This window comes from Papio anubis, chromosome 12 (genome assembly GCF_008728515.1).
Source record: "Papio anubis isolate 15944 chromosome 12, Panubis1.0, whole genome shotgun sequence".
Classification (NCBI taxonomy): Eukaryota; Metazoa; Chordata; class Mammalia; order Primates; family Cercopithecidae; genus Papio; species Papio anubis.
In genome coordinates, this window is record NC_044987.1 from 77818865 (window position 1) to 77839795 (window position 20931).

Below are 20931 nucleotides of genomic sequence, written 5' to 3' on the forward strand. Positions count from 1 at the left end.
CAGGAGTTTGACTTACACTTTCTTTTCCTAAGCCATGCCACTCAAGAGACTGTACAGAAAGAGAGTCCTTTCTTGGGTCTCTGGTTTACATCCAGCCATTCTTGTGGTTCTACCACTTCTGAGGCACATGGTTTGGCCATTCCCCCACAGTGAGGAGATAGGCAAGATCAGCACATGACCTGACCTGGCTCCAGCTGCAGCTGGATCAGATATCCCAAGGGTGGCTGCTATTATTCCTAAAACCATGTTCTCCATGACCCAAGAGACAGCAGTAGCCAAACTTCGCTTACTAGATTTTCCTCTGTACAACAGCATTAAGCTTGAGACAACTTTCATTCAAGAGGGCTTGAAAGGACAGCCTGATACCTTGAAGGGCTGTCTGATGTGGGAAAACTGGTCTAAAGTTATATAACTCTAAGAAAATTAACAGATAAAAAATGGAGGTGGCACAATCAGTGATCTCAGGTGGTATGACCTCAAAGAACCAATGGAAATCTGATCGTGCCTCCTGATCCACCCAGGCGCAGAATTACACTCATCTTAATGCTGCCTGGTGGATAGAGAACTGCAGCCTCCAGCCCACTTTTCTTCCCCTGCTCAGATCAATCCTCAGTACTCTGTAGGTAAAAAGATGGCACAAAACCCTACATCTCATTTGCTGTCTTTTGGGAAGATAAAGAATCTTAATTCATACTACAGAGAAACTCTCTTGGTTTGTGGTTTGCAAGGTCAGGGCCTCTACAGCCCAAGTTAAAAAATCTTGGAAAGTAAAATGAAGACATACCTTCAGGAAGACATCCAGGTCTATCACTCCCCTTCTCAAGGCTTCTCCCAAGTAAAAGATAGTGTCTTCAATAGCGTTTTCTTCTGCATACAAATTCAGGATCTGTTTGTATAAGGGAGCTGTGGGAATGATAACTTCATCGATATCATTGTTTTCAGACTGATTTTCCATTTTCTCCAGAGCAGAACTGAGTTCTTCATCCTTCTTTTTCAAAAGTTCTATGTTTTTATCAACCTCGGCCTGAAAACAGAACAGTCCAAGCATTATTAATTGTACATAATTATCCACTTATTAGACATCTACAACACTTCACAGAAAAAGGTGGGCTAATAACCATGTTTAAATAACTCATGGATGAGAATCATGTTTCAAATAGCACCCTGGTCAAAGGTAGAGGAAAAGATGTGATCTATGCTGAGTGAAATACAGTAATGATGGAGATATCCTGAGCTGACCACTTTCAGCGACGGTAAGAAGCTTGTCACTTGTCAGTGACAAATGATCCTGCAAACTAAGCCGTCAGACAAGATACTTTCCAGCAGAAGGTTCCTTTACACAGAAAATCATAAGAGGTTTTTCTTCTCAGCAAGTAGGCATCTGCCATAGGAGAGTAACTTTCCCGTCTATGAAGAGGATTCAATGCATAGAGGCCCACATGTCTGTATTCTAATCACAAAGTATCACACGCAGGTGATGGCTGTAGGCTCTGAGTTGTATTGGTGTCACTTTCCTGAATTCTAAAAATTGGCTACTTCGAAGCTCATTTTATAATCTAGAACCACTTTGTAAGGCTAATGGGTACACACAAATCACTTTCCACAGCGCCCTCAACCTTCTAAGAATTCTTGACTCTTCCATCAAAAAGGCACATTTACTGGAATAAATTCTCCTTCATGGGGATGAAAATGGAGCATGAAATTGGCATTTCAATTATGCTGATGCCTCCACTTTATCATCATTAAGCAAAGCCACAGGGCTGACTTACACATGGACTCTCCAAGGCACAGCTGTCTGTTATAAATATGAGAAAGCTTAAAGAGCTGAAGGTTGCATATGCTATGTTTATATGTAGCTCTTTAGCCAACCAAGTATCTCTGGATTATTGTGAAAGTTCCCCAAACATACTTTTAAAGATGGCTCACACAACCTTTGGAAACAATAAAACAGTACTGTCCTTTTAAGTCTGCACCTAAGATGTAGAGATCTTTATCATGGCTTAGAGCTCTCAACTTATTTCCTAGTAACTGGCAACATCAACCACTCAAACAGTCCTCCGTTGGGTTAAAACATCATTTCCTAGGGCAAAGGTGTGTTATGGTCTGGCTGTGTCCCCACCTACATCTCAACTTGAATTTTATCTCACAGAAAGGGACCTGTGAAGGGGCGGAGGCAGTAATGGAATCATGGGAGCCGGTCTTTCCTATGCTATTCTCATGATAGTGAATAAATCTCACAAGATCTGATGGGTTTATCAGAGGTTTCCACTTTTGCTTCCTCCTCATTTCCTCTTGCCACCACCATGTAAGAAGTGCCTTTTGGTTGGGTGTGGTGGCTCATGCCTATAATCCCAACACTTTGGGAGGCCAAGGTGGGCAGATCACTTGAGATCAGGAGTTCGCGACGAGCCTGGCCAACATGATGATACCCCGTCTCTACTAAAAAATACAAAAATTAGCCAGGCATGCTGACAGGCACCTGTAATGCCAGCTACTCAGGAGGCTGAGGCAGGAGAATTGCTTGAACCTGGGGGGTAGAGGTTGCAGTGAGCCGAGATCATGCCACTTCACTCCAGCCTGAGCAAGAGTGAGACTCTCTCTCAAAAAAAAAAAAAAAGAAATGCCTTTTCCCTCCCACCATGATTCTGAGGCCTCCCCAGCCATGTGGAACTGTAAGTCCAATTAAACCTCTTTTTCTCCCCAGTCTCGGATGTGTCTTTATCAGCAACATGAAAATGGACTGATACAAGGTGCAAACAAAATGGTCTAAATATTATTCCCCTCCCAATCAAAGACCAAATACCAGACATAGGCTCCACTGTAAACAAAGCTATAAAAAATTACATTCACATGTCTAAAGATGCCTATAATTTTCTGAACTCCTATTATGCCCACAACATCCAGGATACATATAGAACACTTTGCCATGGCTACAATTCAATCCAAAACTTTTAAGTCTTTAATGAGTCACTTACTACTTCTTGATCTAAACGGGTAACCATCTCTTCCAGTTTTTGGTGACCCTTTTTCAGGTCTTCTTCTGTTCGTTTCAAGGCATTGAGCTCTGCCTGGGCACGATCCATTTCCTCCTTCATCCGCCATCTCAGTTTGTCACTGACCGCTGAGATGAGAGAGGCTCGGATGGTGTCCTCGCTGATTGTGCCATCCCTACTGGGACCTGCAGGAAACAGAGGCAAAAAACACTTGCTTACTTCCCAAGTTCCTTCTATTCGTCTCACAGGAACCTTCAGAAAAGAGGGCAATATGAACCGACACTTTCAAAATGTGAGGAAAGAAAAAAATTACGTTTCATCAGAAACAATGTAAAAAATCTGAGTTGATTCAGAAATACTTGCCCTGAAAGAGATTACTATTAATCCATGTTAAACCCAGTTTCCCTATTCATAGCCCAAACAATTAGCTATTTTCTCAATGAGACAGAGGCTATGTCCCTACCAATTGCAATTATTCCTAAATCACCAACAAATGGCACAATAATTTCCACCAAGGAAAAACATTTGATGCAGGCAAAGTCCAATATCAGGCTTCACTGCTAAGCTGAAGGAGACAGGTGCCCATTGTAGCAGCCAGTGAGGACTGAGAATGGGCAGTTTCCCTAAACGAATGTACAGTTTAATAAGGCTCCCCTCTGTAAGACTTTCACTCCTTCACCCTTTACCAACAGGACAGAATGGATAAACAAAAAAGAATGACATCCAAAAATTCAACAGCTGATAAAGTGTTTATTCCCAGATTATTCTCTTCCAAATGTCCTTTCCTAATCAGTGTATTATATAATTTCCATGCATATTTCAGATCAAATAAACATCCCCTGGATATTTTCTTCAAAAAGGTCTCCTTTTTAATATAAAGGTTGGGTATTCTTTATGACTATCAGTGTTCTTCAGTTATTGTCCTAAATCAGCAAAAGTCCTAAATGGCATTTTGACTTAATTATGTTTGATTATAAAATACTATGTGAGGACATAAGTATATTTAACCTTAATTGCCTTTTTTTTGAGATGGAGTCTCACTCTGTCACCCAGGCTGGAGTACAGTGGCATGATCTCGGCTCACTGCAACCTCTACCTCCTGGGTTCAAGCAACTCTCCTGCCTCAGCCTCCCGAGTAGCTGGGATTTCAGGCACACATTACACATCACAATGCCCGGCTAATTTTTGTATTTTTAGTAGAGATGGGGTTTCACCATGTTGGCCAGGCTGGTCTCAAACTCCTGACCTCAAATGATCCACCTGCCTGGCCTCCCAAAGTGCTAGGATCATAGGTTTGAGCCACTGAGCCTGGCCTTAATTCCATCTTAACTCCTGAAGTTCTCTTTAGCATCTTCCCACAAAGGCAAAAACCTTCAACACATCTCCAAAGAAGACTGAAACCATTAATGGGTGCCTCCGACTCTCGTTTCTTCCACTTCTTTTGGAACAAGGATCCTAACCCCTTTATTTACATGCCTGATTCCTCACTGTTCACAAGTACAAACTTCCCTTTCTCAGCAAGACAGCTTGCTTTCTTCCAGATCCTTCCGAAGGACCAGATGCTTTTAAGCTTGTACCTACTTCTCTAATTCCAATGAGTCTAAGTCCAACAACTGCTTTTACGATTATGCTTTTGTTCTTATTCTCTGGTTAAGGCTCTTAGCTAAGTTAAGGCCCATTTATTCACTTCTCTTACCAACCCCAAACCGTGGGTCATCTTTGAAGCCCTATTCTCTCTAGTGTTTACATCCTCTGAGGTCAACTCCAGTCTTAGCCAACATCACTCTCTAATTCATGCACATTCTCAATAGAAGTGATATCCCCCAACAACTGGGCAAAAATTGGTTTGAGGTGGAAAAAAAAAAGTCTTGTTCTTATGTATAAAGCAGAGATATCCATACAGTACCTAAACAGATACACAGTATAATCAACATTTGTCGGGGGTGGGAATTGTTAGGGGAAAAAAAGTCTAAAAAGTCTTCCTAGGAGGGTGACAATGAAAAAAAAAAAAAAAAGTTAGGAAACACTGCTGAAATTCATCTGTGATCTTGTTTTTCAACTAGATGTTTTGTTGCTACTGTAAACTTCTACTTGCTGGCCTTGTCACTACCATCCCAATCTCTTTTTCTTTTTTTTTTTTTGAGACGGAGTCTTGCTCTGTTGCCCAGGCTGGAGTACAGTGGCACAATTTGGGCTCACTGCAACCTCTGCCTCCCAGGTTCAAGTGATTCTCCTGCCTCAGCCTCCCAAGTAGCTGCAATATAGGCATGCACCACCACACCTAGCTAATTTTTCTATTTTTGGTAGAGATGGGGTTTCGCCATGTTGGCCAGGCTGGTCTCAAACTCCTGACCTCAAGTGATCTGCCTGCTTCATCCTCCCAAAGTGCTGGGATTATAGGCATGAGCCACTGAGCGTGGCCTTATCCCCATCTCATTCTTAAACTTATGATCCACATCAGCTACATTTAAATTAAACTAAACACAACCTATGAAAAGCAAACTTCCTGAAAGCCTTGTGAATTACCTGGGTCTTCTAATTACCTGTTAGATGATCCTGCTTTTTACCAAAACCATCAACAAACTCTGTCAACAAACTCTGTCTAAGCCATTCTAAACTAACAAAAAAGTTTAATGCTCTCAAATATCAGATCCCATCTTCTCTCTACCATTAAATTATGGTGAAAGCTAATCTTTGCCAATGATCTTTCCTCCATTAACAATAATTCCCAAAATATCAGCACAACAACTAGAATCTGCTCTCTCTTAACAGTTATCACTACACTTATTAGTTTAAAAACCTATTTTCTGAAGGAAAGGACTCTATAATCCTTATTATGCAACCTAAATCCTAAATGTTAAGGGTGGCAAACTGTTGCTGAATGATTTCCTGAAATCAACAGAATTGGTTATCTTCTAGGAGTCCTAGAGAAAAGGCTCAGATGGTTAGAAGTCCTTAGGATGTGCTTTTTTGGAAACTTTCCTTCTCTTGCCTTCTACTGGAATGTAGAAGAAGGTAATTATTAAAATTGTTTATAAATATACAAGTGCTCAAAAATAAATAGTAAGGTGGTATTAAACCAAATGAAAGAACTCATCAATATCTCTACTACCTGAAAATCAGAAAAATGAACTGCTAAAACTCTACTGCTTTGAAGGCATGTGGTTGGAAAGAGTGCTGAAAAGTCATTACTAGAGTAAAATATTTAAAATTATGGATTGCCAAGGCCAGGTGCAGTGGCTCAAGCCTGTAATCCCAGCACTTTGGGAAGCCGAAGCGGGCGGATCACAGTTCGAGACCAGCCTGACCAACATGGTGAAACCATGTTTCTACTAAAAATACAAAAATTAGCTGGGCGTGGTGGCACACGCCTATAATCCCAGCTACTCAGGAGGCTGAGGCAGGAGAATCACTTGAACCCAGGAGGCGGAGGTAGAAGTGAGCTGAGATCGCGCCATTGCACTCCAGCCTGGGCGACAAAGCAAGACACCATCTCAAAATAAAATATAAAAAATAAATAAAATTATGGATTTCAGTAACAGTGACAGGAGGCAGCCAAATGCCTGGGCAGATGGGGTGGGTCCCCGGTGAAACACCACCTTCAAGCCAAAAACAGCCGAAAGGCTGAAAGATTGGACTGTAGGTTCTGGATGAAACCCCTGACATAGAGTGAGAACTTCTATTCCTGTTTGCTCACCCTTTCCCATTGATTCCTTCTAAATAATGCCTTTTAACCAATCAAATGTTGCCTTTTCCAATACTACCTATGGCCTACCCTGATTTCCTAAGAGCCCCTAAGAAGCCCCAGGACTCAGCCACTTAGTGGGAACTTTCCCACCTTTGGGTAGGGGAACCACCCCCGTGTCTCCTTTCCACTGAAAGCTATTTCATCACTCAATAAAACTCCCTGTCTTGCTCACGCTTTGATTGTCAGTGCATCCTCATTCTTTCTGGGCACAGGACAAGAAATTGGGAACCAGTGGGTAAGCCAGACTCGGCACAAGTGGGCCGAGTGGGAGGGCTGTCTCCTGCAGCAGGAAGCATGGTTGAGGGAGGCCCAGGCAGGGTGTCGCTGGTCAGAGGTCCCTGGCTTGCAGAGTGACTGAGAAGAAAATCTTGCATCATCAACACTATCACTGCTTCACTTTATTCAAACAATTTTGCCCAACCAGCCACCATAATTCAGTGCTAAGCCCCTTCAGCAGTTAAATTCTTTAAATATTTCTGTCCCCAAGGGAACATCCAAATTCTTTAGCAAAGAATATTACCATAATTACCATAATTCAATCTCTCGGACTTGCTTTGGTTTCCATTTTTGCCAGGGAGGGGAAAACTGATTTATAATTTTGGTCTCTCACAACAAATTCGAAGGATGAGAAAAAATGTAAACTGCAATACAGTTTGAGAAAACTACTAAAACACTTTAACACAAGGAAGAATAAACATGAGATCTTTGCTGAAACCATTAAAATGCTTTTTCTAGTAGAGAGGTAGTGTCTCAATGTTGCTCAGGCTGGTCTCAAATTCCAGGCTCAAGCTATCCTCCTGCCTCAGCCTCCTGGAGTGCTGGGATTACAGGCATGAGCCACTGTGCCTGGCATCCCACCTATTTGCTATTGCAAAAAACAAAAACGAAAGAAACAAAAAACCTCAAAGTATAGGAATCTGCTATAATACCTGGTTTGTAACAGGAGTGATGGCCCAGCTCATGCTTCAGTGAGCATACATCCTCCTTTTCCATTGCTACATGTTGCCCATCTCATCTTCAATATTATAGTACCAGGCAGGAAGCTTTTGGCAGATCTTAATTTTTTTTTTCTTTTGTGTTCAGGTATTTTTTGTTTTCAACTGATAAAATTTTTATTTCACTTTGAATTTTTACACTTTTCCTGATTATTCTGTGTAAGGTGAAACTAGAACTGTTTAAAAGACATACACAAACCTAGTACATCAATAACTGGGGATTTTTCTTTTTTGCTATACTATTTTCACAACCACGGGTGTGCTTGCTAGGCAATATAATCATCACAGAAGAAAATGTTAGGCGGAAAACTGGTTAAGGAAAAACAAAGCAAGAAAAGAGCTACCAGATATACAAACAGGCTCAGTTCCACATGCACTACTTTATTTTCAAGGGCCAACTATTAACTACACATTTTTGTTCAGCTAGAAAGGTGGGATTTTTGTTTTTTCTTTCTTTGGTTTGTTTTAAATCAGTGCATGAGTTTTTCTTTTCTCATTTCAGCAGATGGACAAACAGATGGACTCTACAGCTAAGTGGAATGTTAAAGGTAGAGGGGTGATATTGTGAGACTGATAGGCCTATTATCAATTCTCTTCACTGCAGTGTCCATGCAACTTCCCTGAATACAGGGTCTCATTAAAACATATCTGAGAGCTGAGCTGGATGAGTGCAACTGGAAGACTTGGTGAGGGGCACTAAAAAGCATGATCAGGGCCAGCCTCAATACAGGGAGAAGTCAGGGATATTTAAAAATACTTTCTTGATTCGGATCCTGGTAAGACTGAAGAGCAACACCGTGTTGAGAACTGGAGGAAGACAGAGCTCTGGTGCCAGAGGCTCTTCTCAAGTCTTTAAAGCCAGGCTTGCTCACCAAGGTGCTCACTAATGTCTCTCTCCCCTGCCCATATACAGCATTAAAAAGTGAAAAAAAAGACAGATAAAGATAGAATTCAAAAAGCAAAAAAAGTAAGGAAGCAGAGTGACAGAAATTTAGGAAGGAAGATAAAACCAAAGTCAACAGTCAAAAAGGATAGTGGGGGGCCGAGTACGGTGGCTCATGCCTGTAATCCCAGCAATATGGGAGGCCGAGGAGGGTGGATCATGCAGTCAAGAGATCGAGACCATCCTGGCCAACATGGTGAAACCCCATCTCTACTAAAAATACAAAAATTAGCTGGGGATGGTGGCGCGTACCTATAGTCCCAGCTACTTGGGAGGCTGAGGCAGGAGAATCGCTGGAACCTGGGAGGCGGAGGCTGCAGCGAGCCAAGATCACGCCACTGCACTCCAGCCTGACAAAAGAGCAAGACTCTAGCTCAAAAAAAAAAAAAAAAAAGAATGTTTAGATTTAAAAATTTAAAAGTCGCATGCCACGAAGAACCTGAAAACTGAGTACTCCTCAAGTGAAAGGTAATCTCTATGGAACATCATTCTTCTTTTTTTTTTTTTTTGGAGATGAGGTCTCCCTATGTTGCCCAGGCTGCAGTGCAGTTATTCACAGGCGCAGCCAAAAGGCACTGCAGCCTTAAACTCCTATGCTCAGGCAATCCTCCTGCCTCAGCCTCCCAAGTAGTTAGGACTATATGCATGCACCACCATGCCTGACTCAGAAGGTTATTCTTAAAGATATTATCCAGGAAGCAGGTAAGGTCATTCATAAAACACACGGCTTTTTTCTTTAGCTAGTGTTAACGAAAATAGATTCCATTATTGAAGCACAAGTTGCAAACTGGTAACATAGTGAACACATTGCAGTAGGAAAGGGAATTTAGTCAGGTGTGTTATATGAGCACTTGAACTTTTTAAGGTGTCATAAGCCAGTTAATCTGCCACAAAGAATTTAAATTTCAGGATTCGAGTTTCTTCAGAGGAAGACACTGTGGACATCTGTGGTCATGAACTTTTGAGTGGCAACAGCCCAAACAGGTCAAGTGTCTTTAAGCTCCAAACAACAGGCAGCATTACTGTGAATGACCATTAAACTCAAATGCCAAATGATGTAGTCTCACTCCAAGTTCTAGCATCACAATATAATCTCTATAACCTTCTGTACAACTTTACAATGGAATTGTATTTTAATGATTCTGATATCAGATTAAACTTTCCAAAAAGTTACACATAATTCAGGTCAATTTTTTTTTTTTTTACAAATATTAAATAAGACTTGCATTTGGAGGATTAAAAAGTCTAATATTCTCTTTCATTATTTATTCATGATTTCATTTTGTCTTGAGCAATTTTACTAAAAGCAACTCAATTTTATTAGGTGTTTTTCTGTTTCTCTTAAAAAACAGCTTTTGATTTTGACTGTCCTCCCAATGATTTCTAGTTTCTCTCTCATTAAGAATTAAACTTTTTCTTTCTCTTAATTTCCTTTTTAAAAAAATTATTATTATACTTTTAAGTTCTAGGGTACATGTGCACAACGTGCAGGTTTGTTACATATGTATAAATGTGCCATGTTGGTGTGCTGCATCCACTAACTCATCATTTACATTAGATATATCTCCTAATGCTATCCTTCCCACCTCCCCTCACCCCAAAACAGGCCCCGGTGTGTGATGTTGCCCATCCTGTGTCCAAGTGTTCTCATCGTTCAATTCCCACCTATGAGTAAGAACATGCGGTGTTTGGTTTTCTGTCCTTGTGACAGTTTGCTGAGAATTATGATTTCCAGCTTCATCCATGTCCCTACAAAGGACATGAACTCATCCTTTTTTATGGCTGCATAGTATTCGATTGTGTATACGTGCCACATTTTCTTAATTCAGTCTATCATTGATGGACATTTGAGTTGGTTCCAAGTCTGTGCTATTGTGAACAGTGCTGCAATAAACATACGTGTGCATGTGTCTTTATAGCAGCATGATTTATAATCCTTCGGGTATATCCCCAGTAATGGGATTGCTGGGTCAAATGGTATTTCTAGTTCTAGATCCTTTAGGAATCGCCACACTGTCTTCCACAATGGTTGAGCTAGTTTACAATCCCACCAACAGTGTAAAAGTGTTCCTATTTCTCCACATCCTCTCCAGCACCTGTTGTTTCCTGACTTTTTAATGATCGCCATTCTAACTGGCGTGAGATGGTATCTCATTGTGGTTCTGATTTGCATTTCTCTGATGGCCAGAGATGATAAGCATTTTTTCATGTGTCTGTTGGCTGCATAAATGTCTTCTTTTGAGAAATGTCTGTTATCCTTCGCCCACTTTTTGATGCGGTTGTTTGATTTTTTTCTTGTAAATTTGTTTAAGTTCTTTGTAGATTCTGGATATTAGCCCTTTGTCAGATGAGTAGATTGCAAAAATTTTCTCCCATTCTGTAGGCTGCCTGTTCACTCTGATGGTAGTTTCTTTTGCTGTGCAGAAGCTCTTTAATTAGATCCCATTTGTCAATTTTGGCTTTTGTTGCCATTACTTTTGGTGTTTTAGTCATGAAGTCCTTGCCTATGCCTATGTCCTGAATGGTATTGCCTAGGTTTTCTTCTAGGGTTTTTATGGTTTTAGGTTTGACATTTAAGTCTTTAATCCATCTTGAATTAATTTTTGTATAAGGTGTAAGGAAGGGATCCAATTTCAGCTTTCTACTTATGGCTAGCCAGTTTTCCCAGCACCATTTATTAAATAGGGAATCCTTTCCCCATTTCTTGTTTCTCTCAGGTTTGTCAAAGATCAGATGGTTGTAGACATGTGGTATTATTTCTGAGGGCTCTGTTCTGTTCCATTGGTCTATATCTCTGTTTTGGTACCAGTACCATGCTGTTTTGGTTACTGTAGCCTTGTAGTATAGTTTGAAGTCAGGTAGCGTGATGCCTCCAGTTTTGTTATTTTGGCTTAGGATTGTCTTGGCAATGTGGACTCTTTTTTGGTTCCATATGAACTTTAGTTTTTTCCAATTCTGCGAAGAAAGTCATTGGTAGCTTGATGGGGATGGCACTGAATCTATAAATTACCTTGGGCAGTATGGCCATTTTCACGATATTGATTCTTCCTATCCATGAGCATGGAATGTTCTTCCCTTTGTTTGCATCCTCTTTTATTTCATTGAGCAGTGGTTTGTAATTCTCCTTGAAGAGGTCCTTCACATCCCTTGAAAGTTGTGTTCCTAGGTATTATATTCTCTGTGAAGCAATTGTGAATCATGATTTGGCTCTCTGTTTGTCTGTTATTGGTGTATAGGAATGCTTGTGATTTTTGCACATTGATTTTGTATCCTGAGACTTTGCTGAAGTTGCTTATCAGCTTAAGGAGATTTGGGGCTGAGACGATGGGGTTTTCTAAATATACAATCTCGTCATCTGCAAACAGGGACAATTTGGCTTCCTCTTTTCCTAACTGCATACCCTTTATTTCTTTCTCCTGCCTGACTGCCCTAGCCAGAACTTCTAACACTATGTTGAATAGGAGTGGTGAGATAGGGCATCCTTGTCTTGTGCCAGTTTTCAAAGGGAATGCTTCCAGTTTTTGCCCATTCAGTATGATATTGGCTGTGGGTCTGTCATAAGTAACTCTTACTATTTTGAGATATGTCCCATCAATACCTAATTTATTGACAGTTTTTAGCATGAAGGGCTGTTAAATTTTGTCAAAGGCCTTTTCGGCATCTATTGAGATAATTATGTGGTTTTTGTCTTTGGTTCTGTTTATATGATGGATTACGTTTACTGATTTGCATATGTTGAACCAGCTTTGCATCCCAGGGATGAAGCCCACTTGATCATGGTGGATAAGCTTTTTGATGTGCTGCTGGATTTGGTTTGCCAGCATTTTATTGAGGATTTCTGCATCAATGTTCATCAGGGATACTGGTCTAAAATTCTCTTTTTTTTGTTGTGTCTCTGCCAGGCTTTGGTATCAGGATGATGCTGGCCGCATAAAATGAGTTAGGGAGGATTCCCTCTTTTTCTATTATTGGAATAGTTTCAGAAGGAGTGGTACCAGCTCCTCTTTGTATCTCTGGTAGAATTTGGCTGTGAATCCGTCTGGTCCTAGACTTTTTTTGGTTGGCAGGCTCGTAACTATTGTCTCAATTTCAGAGCCTGTTATTGGTCTATTCAGGGATTCAATTCTTCCTGGTTTAGTCTTGGGAGGGTGTATGTGTCTAGGAATTTATCCATTTCTTCTAGATTTTCTAGTTTATTTGCGTAGAGGTGTTTATAGTATTCTCTGATGGTAGTTTGTACCTCTGTGGGATCGGTGATGATATCCCCTTTATCATTTTTTATTGTGTCAATTTGATTCTTCTCTCTTTTCTTCTTTATTAGTCTTGCTAGCAGTCTATCAATTTTGTTGATCTTTTAAAAAAACCAGCTCCTGGATTAACTGATTTTTTTGAAGGGTTTTTTGTGTCTCTATCTCCTTCAGTTCTGCTCTGATCTTTCCATGTTTAGTGCTTCCTTCAGGAGCTCTTGTAAGCAGGTCCTGGTGGTGACAAAATCTCTCATTTGCTTGTCTGTAAAGGATTTTATTTCTCCTTCATTTATGAAGCTTAGTTTGGCTGGATATAAAATTCTGGGTTGAAGTCTTTCCTTTAAGGATGTTGAATATTGGCCCCCACTCTCTTTTGGCTTGTAGAGTTTCTGCCGAGAAATCCACTGTTAGTCTGATGGACTTCCCTTTGTGGGTAATCCGACCTTTCCCTCTGGCTGCCCTTAACATTTTTTTCCTTCATTTCAACCTTGGTGAATCTGACAATTTTGTGTCTTGGGGTTGCTCTTCTCAAGGAGTATCTTTGTGGCATTCTCTGTATTTCCTGAATTCGAATGTTGGCCTGCCTTGCTAGGTTGGGGAACTTCTCCTGGATAATATCCTGCAGAGTGTTTTCCAACTTGGTTCCATTCTCCCCGTCACGTTCAGGTACACCAATCAGACGTAGATTTGGTCTTTTCACATAGTCCCATATTTCTTGGAGGCTTTGTTTCTTTTTACTCTTTTTTCCTCTAAACTTCTCGTTTCATTTCATTCATTTGATCTTCAATCACTGATACCCTTTCTTGCAGTTGATCGAATCGGTTACCGAAGCTTGTACATGCATCACGTAGTTCTCGTGTCATGGTTTTCAGCTCCATCAGGTCATTTAAGGTCTTCTCTATGCTGTTTATTCTAGTTAGCCATTCGTCTAATCATTTTTCAAGGTTTTTAGCTTCTTTGTAATGGGTTCGAACATCCTCCTTTAGCTTGGAGAAGCCTGTTATTACTGATCTTCTGAAGCCTTCTCTCAACTCATCAAAGTTATTCTCCTTCCAGCTTTGTTCCATTGCTAGCGAGGAGCTGCATTCCCTTGGAGAAGAAGAGGTGCTCGATGTTTAGAATTTTCAGCTTTTCTGCTCTGCTCTGGTTTCTCCCCATCTTTGTGGTTTTATCTACCTTTGGTCTTTGATGATGGTGACGTACAGATGGGGTTTTGGTGTGGATGTCCTTTCTGTTTGTTAGTTTTCCTTCTAACAGTCAGGACCCTCAGCTGCAGGTCTGTTGGAGCTTGCTGGAGGTCCACTCCAGAGCCTGTTTTCCCAGGTATCACCAGTGGAGGCTGTGAATATTGCAGAATGGCAAATGGTGCTGCCTGATCGTTCCTCTGGAAGCTTCGTCTCAGAGGGGCACCTGGCTGTATGAGGTGTCAGTCAGCCCCTACTGGGAGGTGCCTCCCAGTTGGGCTACTCAGGGGTCAGGGACCCACTTGAGGAGGCAGTCTGTCTGTTCTCCCATCTCAAACTCCATGCCAGGAGAACCACTACTCTTTTCAAAGCTCAGTTGGAAATGCAGAAATCACCTGTCTTCTGCCTCACTCATGCTGGGATCTGTAGACTGGAGCTATTCCTATTCGGCCATCTTGGAACAAAGACCATTCAGGTCTATTTTTTCTACAAGTAAGAGTTTTGCTAAATTACAAAACCCCATAATCACAAGTATTGAATTTTTAAAAAATTAAACACACCTAATCCTGTCAATGTTAATCAAAATAAAAACTTCAGAATGCCGTGGCATTTATGTGACCAATCTGAGTTTTAGAATACAAATACCAGCTGTTTATCCCATGAACCATTTTTGCTAGGCTGAGGCTGTGAAAAATAGCAAGTCAACGTACGATTCTTTATGTTTTATCACACAAGGGATATCTACGGAGGGTACAGAGTGACGCTGAACAGATCATAAAGCACAAGAGACATTAGTTATCTCCCTCCCCAGCATCTCCTTCATCTCCCTGGTTTTCTGATGTCTACAGAGTGAGACTGTCCCTAAGTAACTGCATGATCAGAGTGCTGTCTTTTTAAGACTCTTCATTCAGTGTATCCAATTCAGCAATTGCTTCATCAAATGCTGTTTTTGCCAGGCTGCAGGCCTTTTCAGTAGAGTTTAGAATCTCATAGTAAAAGACTGAGAAATTAAGTGCCAGACCAAGTCAAATTGGATGTGTAGGCTGTATTTCTTCTTTCTTACTAATTTCAAATGGTTCCTGATACACCTGCTGGAAGTTCAACATAGTGGTTTTGAAAGGAGCTGGGCACATTCCTCAGCCCCGGGCTCAAAACTCCCTGAGCCTAGTACAAACACATCCCATCCTCCCATCCCACCACATACCACCATATATCTCTCAAACTCCCTGAGCCCAGTACAAACACCACCTGGAAAGTCTCCGATAAGGGGACAGCCGTTCAAGGTTACTGAAAGCGCGGGAGCCAAAAGAATTTCTTTGTTCCCCTGCAACTTTCGGGCTATAAAAAGCAAACGCTCGCATTGTTCGGGGCCCTCTTGTATACTGTGGAATGGAGGGACCAAGTTCGAACTTGTAGTAAAGATCCTTGCCGCTTGGCTTTGACACTGGACTCTGGTGGTCTTCTTTGGGGATCAAACGGTCTGGGCATAACAGTTTGTTTGTTGTCTCCAGATGCCACTTCAGAAAGATACCTAAAATAATCTCCTTTCATTTTCAAGTAGAACACCTTTCTCTCTGGTTGTATAGAATTGGGAGTAAGATATTTGTCCAACAGCTCCAGAACGTCATTGCAGATGTCCTGCAGTTCTGCTTCCATCTTCTCATGGTACTCTCTGCCCACCTGCGGCTTCTTCTCTTTCCTCTGTTTTCTGCTCAATGCTGGAGTGACACGCCAGGAAGAGCAGCAGGCACCTACCACATTCTTGTAGGCAATTCTCTCTTCGTTGGAGAATTCATGCCTCTGTTCCCTGACTGCCTTCATGGCTACAGCCATATCATCACAGCACTCAGCCTGCTCAGTGAGTTGGCTTTCTGTACCAGCTCACTTTTGTCCACTGTCATTCCTGTGGGAGGGTTGCAGGGGACAAGGATGCTTCCGAAAAAGCTCCGAGAGAGATGACCACTTCCTTCCCAAGCCCACTCCTTAGGCAGCGGTGGCAGTGCCTGCCATTGCTGCAGCGATGGTGGCAGCAGCTCCTGTATTCAGATATTTTTAAAGTTCAAGCAAAATAAGGCAAAATGCCTTATAACTCGGTTCTGTGTAGTCAAGAATTAACTTTACCCAAAGAGAGGCCATGCCTTTGCCCTTGGCTCCTGGAGGTGATTTCTAAGCCCTTGTAACTTCCTGACGAATTAGAGTGTCCTGTATTTACACCAGACAGTCTAACAATGTGATTTATGGGGGGCTCTTTGGGCCATGCAGTGATAGTTAACAGCTTAACCTCTGGAGGAGCTGGAGACTAAAGCGTAACCTCACAGGCAGTCAGTGGTGTCTACATGACCAAGACCCGATAAAAACTCTAGACCCAAGGCTCAGGTGAGCTACCTTGGTCGGTAATACTCCATGCATGATGATACATACTGTTACTGGGAAAAATCAGCACTGCCTATGACTCCACTGGGAGAAGACAACTAGAAGCGTTGCACTCGGAACTTTCTGGGTTGCACAAGTGTCTTTCCTTAGCCTACTTTAATCTGTATCTTTTGCCATAATAAGTCATAACTGTGAGTATAACAGTTTTCAGCGAGCTTTTAAAGTCCTTCTAGATAATTATAGAACCTTAGGGTGGCCTTGGGAAACCCTGAACTTGCAATGAGTGTCAGAAGTGAAGGTGGTTTTGTGAACTTCCAAACTTTACAGGTACTTAACTAAAGAGTATTTTCTTACCTAATCAAGAACTTGCTCTTCATGGCAATTTGTAGAGTAAGTCGGTCTCCTTCAAATGAGGCTATGTAAAAAGGCAACACATTTTTCCACACTCACTGAATATACAGATTAAAATATGTCAGAGAGTGAGCTCCCTTTCACAGACTTAATATGAATTAAAGTCTTAGTTGTTCAGTCATCTGGACAGAATTTAGACCAAATAAAAATCTCTAATTTCTTTTACTGTACTTAAAAAGTCCTTTAAAGAAAGTGAAAAAGCCCATTTCTACAAGAGTTTGGTTTAGAATTTCATATCCAAAGGGTGATTCATGAAATGATGACTATTGAAGATTTCATTAAGTCCCCATTTTATAGTATAAGGATGCATTAGCAGAAGGAATTTTAAAAACCTTTCTAAAAGAACCTGTCTTATAATCTATATGATATTTTATGATGGTTCTTGTGAGATAGGAGGGAAAATCCTTCTCCCATAGATTAGGTACCTAAATGATATGACTATAATTAAGCATTCAATCATATGCAACAGTGGTGGTATTCCATTAATTGGCACAGAAGTTATTAGAACTAATGAAAACTTAAGGGTCTTTTTATAGTTAGTGAATTTTTCACACATAAACACATCAACATACTTTGTTAAAGCTATTATATCTGGTCTAATGGGTCAAATTATACTGATGCTAAACTTTTAAATCCCTATTTTTAAAAACACACATTTAAATCCTGGAATTTACATTGTATTTCTCTTTATAGAATATGTTCAGGCAAATGCTGCCATAACATCACCAAATAAGTCCTTGCCAAGACTCTCCAGCCAAAGCCATTAACACTCAAAATAGGAACCAAGCTGAGGCAGCAGTCGCTCAGCCTATAAAGGTCATAGTTCACCTGAGGAAGCTACAAACACCAAGATTAGACCTAGTCTTATCTCCATCACACACAGACTTCACTGTGAAGTATATCTAAACTTTTAAAAATCGAACTACTTTGTAAAACAAAAAAAAGGAATTATAACTAAGATCCGAAATTAAAAAGTCGAAAAAGAAAAACCCAGTTTTTCAAAGAAGTAAAAGAAAAACTCATCAAAGTTCAAAATTCGATGAACCACGCCACTTTAAGATACTGTTTATGCAAACAAATAAGAAAAAAGATTTGGTGGAAGAGTCTCATCTACTTTGTGAACACTTACCAAACAAAACTTTTTTCTCAAACATCTTAGGAGAAATTTGAATATTCTCTATACCTGCTATAACAAGAAGAAGAAGAGATTTTGGCCTCCTGGGTTCACACCATTCTCCTGCCTCAGCCTCCTGGGTAGCTGGGACTATAGGCGCCCACCACCACGACCGGCTAATTTTTTTGTATTTTTAGTAGAGACGGGGTTTCACCATGTTAGCTAGGATGGTCTCAATCTCCTGACCTCGTGATCCACCTGCCTCAGCCTCCCAAAGTGCTGGGATTACAGGCGTGAGCCACCGCGCCTGACCAAAAGTATAGCCTCTGTAGGCCAAACACTTAATCTAAGATGGCCAGAGAGAAGAACAGCATTGGATAAGACAGTCAAGAAAAACTTGTCATGTTTACTAGCTTCTATCCTCAAAGAAATATTAACAAGTAAGCTCTCTTATTTTTCTTTACCTTTTTCTTTCTTTAACTAAATATACAGTATGGACTAAAGAGTGGAAACTACAGAAACAAATCATTCAGCTGCGGCATTTTCAGGGTTTTCCACTCCCACATTTTTAAACAACACTTTAACAAAGGTAAAACAAAGATCCCTGAATCTCTGTTAATAGCAGCCTTCCAAACTTACTGTTTCTGATCCTTGTTTATTTGATTTTTAGAAACAAAATCTTAAAATGACATTTTTAAAACTCAGAGATTGAAATATACAGTATTTATGAAGTTTTACCAAGAAAAATTCTGTGGTAGGTATTGGCTTTAACTGGGAATAAACACCTATTCTTCAATTTTACTATTATTAAACTGCAACTAGTAAAAAGTCAAACTGTGTATATGTTAAGGGCCTAAAGCCTAGGATTCAGAGCTATAAATCAAGTACAATCATCTATATAGCTTTTTAAAATAAGTCAGCCTTCAAAAGAGAACTTTCACACTCTGCTGAGACTGGAGTAAAGAAGTGCCAAAGCCTTTTAAACTTCCTCTTTTTTTGCCGGGGCAGGGGTGGTGGTTGTGGTAGAGAAACTTTGTGGTGGCTCACCTGGTGCCCATCAATACCCACTATTTTTCAGGGATCTTGTATGTGAAACTGATTAAGATAGGTATAGTCAATTTATGTTTTGTGTCTATAGTAACAGGAAAAAGAATCTTTGTGTTAAGTTTCAATGCATACTACCAGTTTTTTTTTATTATTATTATTATTTTTGCTACATGAATCGGTTTGTTCCTTCATTATTCACCGACTACCACGTCCTCATTTCCCTAGAGTTTTCAAAACACTATGTAAACTGAGGTTGAAGATATCTATAGCACTCTGGTAAAAGGACTCTACACAGATCAAACAAACCTGGAGATTCTGGCACAAGCAAAGTATAGTTGAGAGTACACCCTCCAAGGGACTTCATAAAGAGGCCAATTAGTCCACTGACGTTCCTCACACATAAATTCGTAACATGTGGAAGTATCACTGAGTGGAACACCATTCTTTTCTGGGTACCGTACTATATACTGACATTCTTGAACATTTGGTAAATTTTAAATCTTTCTTAGTTCAGATTACACCATAAAATTAAAATCCAGGCCGGGCGAGGTGGCTCATGCCTGTAATCCCAGCACTTTGGGAGGCCGAGGCAGATGGATCACCTGAGGTTAGGAGTTTGACTAGCCTGGCTAACATGGTGAAACCCCGTCTCTACTAAAAATGCAAAAATTAGTGGGTGCGGTGGTGCACGCCTGTAGTGTCAGCTACTCAGGAGGCTGAGGCAGGAGAATCGCTTGAACCCAAGAGGCAGAGATTGCAGTGAGCCAAGATCACGCCACTGCACTCCAGCCTGGGTGGCAGAGCGAAGCTCTGTCTCTAAAATAAAACAATAAAATCTACAGAGTGAAACTGCTAAGTTTCAAAAAGAACAAGGGAGCCTGGTGCAGTAGCTCACATCTGTAATCCGGGAGGCGAACGTGGGCGCATCACTTGAATCCAGGAGTTCAAGGCCAGCCCGGGCAATACAAAAATTAGTCAGGCATGGTGGTGTGTGTCTACAGTCGTAGCTACACAAGAGGCTGAGGTGGGAGGATCACTTGAGCCCAGGAGATGGAGGTTGCAGTGGGCAGACAGCACTACTGCACTCCAGCCTGAGCAACAGAGCAAGATCCTGTATCAAAAAAACAAGGACAGGCCGGGTGTGGTGGCTCAGGCCTATAATACTAGCACTTTGGGGGCTGAGGCAGGCGGTGAGGTCAGGAGTTGGAGTTGGAGATCAGCCTAGCCAACATGGTAAAACCCTGTCTCTACTAAAAATATAAAAATTAGCCAGGTGTGGTGGTATGCTCCTGTAATCCCAGCTTCTCAGGAGGCTGAGGCAGGAGAACTGCTTGAACCTGAGTGGTGGAGGTTGCAGTGAGCCAAGATCGCGCCACCGCACTCCAGCCTTGGCAACAGAGCAAGATCCTGTCTCAAAAACAATAACAAAAAAACCAAAAACAAACAAACAAACAAAAAATAAGGATAAATAACCATATTCATTCTTTCTCATGGCCTCTGTAACACAGTAACAGCCCAAATTCTGACCATTGATAAACAGAAAACGTGACTGCGGATTCTAACATCTAAATGATACTTTTATGTTTCTGCTTTCCTTTAATGTAAGTCTAAAGTTCAACAGACTACTAAAAGTTCAACAACTACTGAAACATGAAAAAAATCAAGTAGGCAAAGATCAAAGGGTAGAAAAATAATATATATTAAAGGTATCTTAGATTATCATAATTTATCTCTAGCCTATATGCCTAAGACAGTACTCTTGAAAATGCACAGCAAAATATTAGTTGATTTGATTACCTGTTCAAAAATCATAAACATGAGATCTGATTCCACATATACCATTTTCCACACATTTCCTATTCTTTGGATATATGGA

General features: G+C 40.8%; 1 protein-coding gene and 1 pseudogene across 3 annotated transcripts in view; both read right to left on the reverse strand.

Annotated features, from left to right (window-relative positions):
* TSG101 (tumor susceptibility 101) overlaps positions 1 to 20931 on the reverse strand; it is a 52156-nt gene that overhangs the window by 544 nt on the left and 30681 nt on the right. For all 3 annotated transcript variants that reach the window (XM_003910148.3, XM_009186452.2, XM_031653364.1), the window contains 2 exons: positions 2976 to 3178; positions 785 to 1024 (listed from right to left, as the gene is read on the reverse strand). In XM_003910148.3, the coding sequence (XP_003910197.1) occupies positions 785 to 1024; positions 2976 to 3178 (443 nt within the window). The remainder of the gene's footprint in view (positions 1 to 784; positions 1025 to 2975; positions 3179 to 20931) is intronic.
* LOC101001595 lies at positions 14416 to 18166 on the reverse strand (annotated as a pseudogene).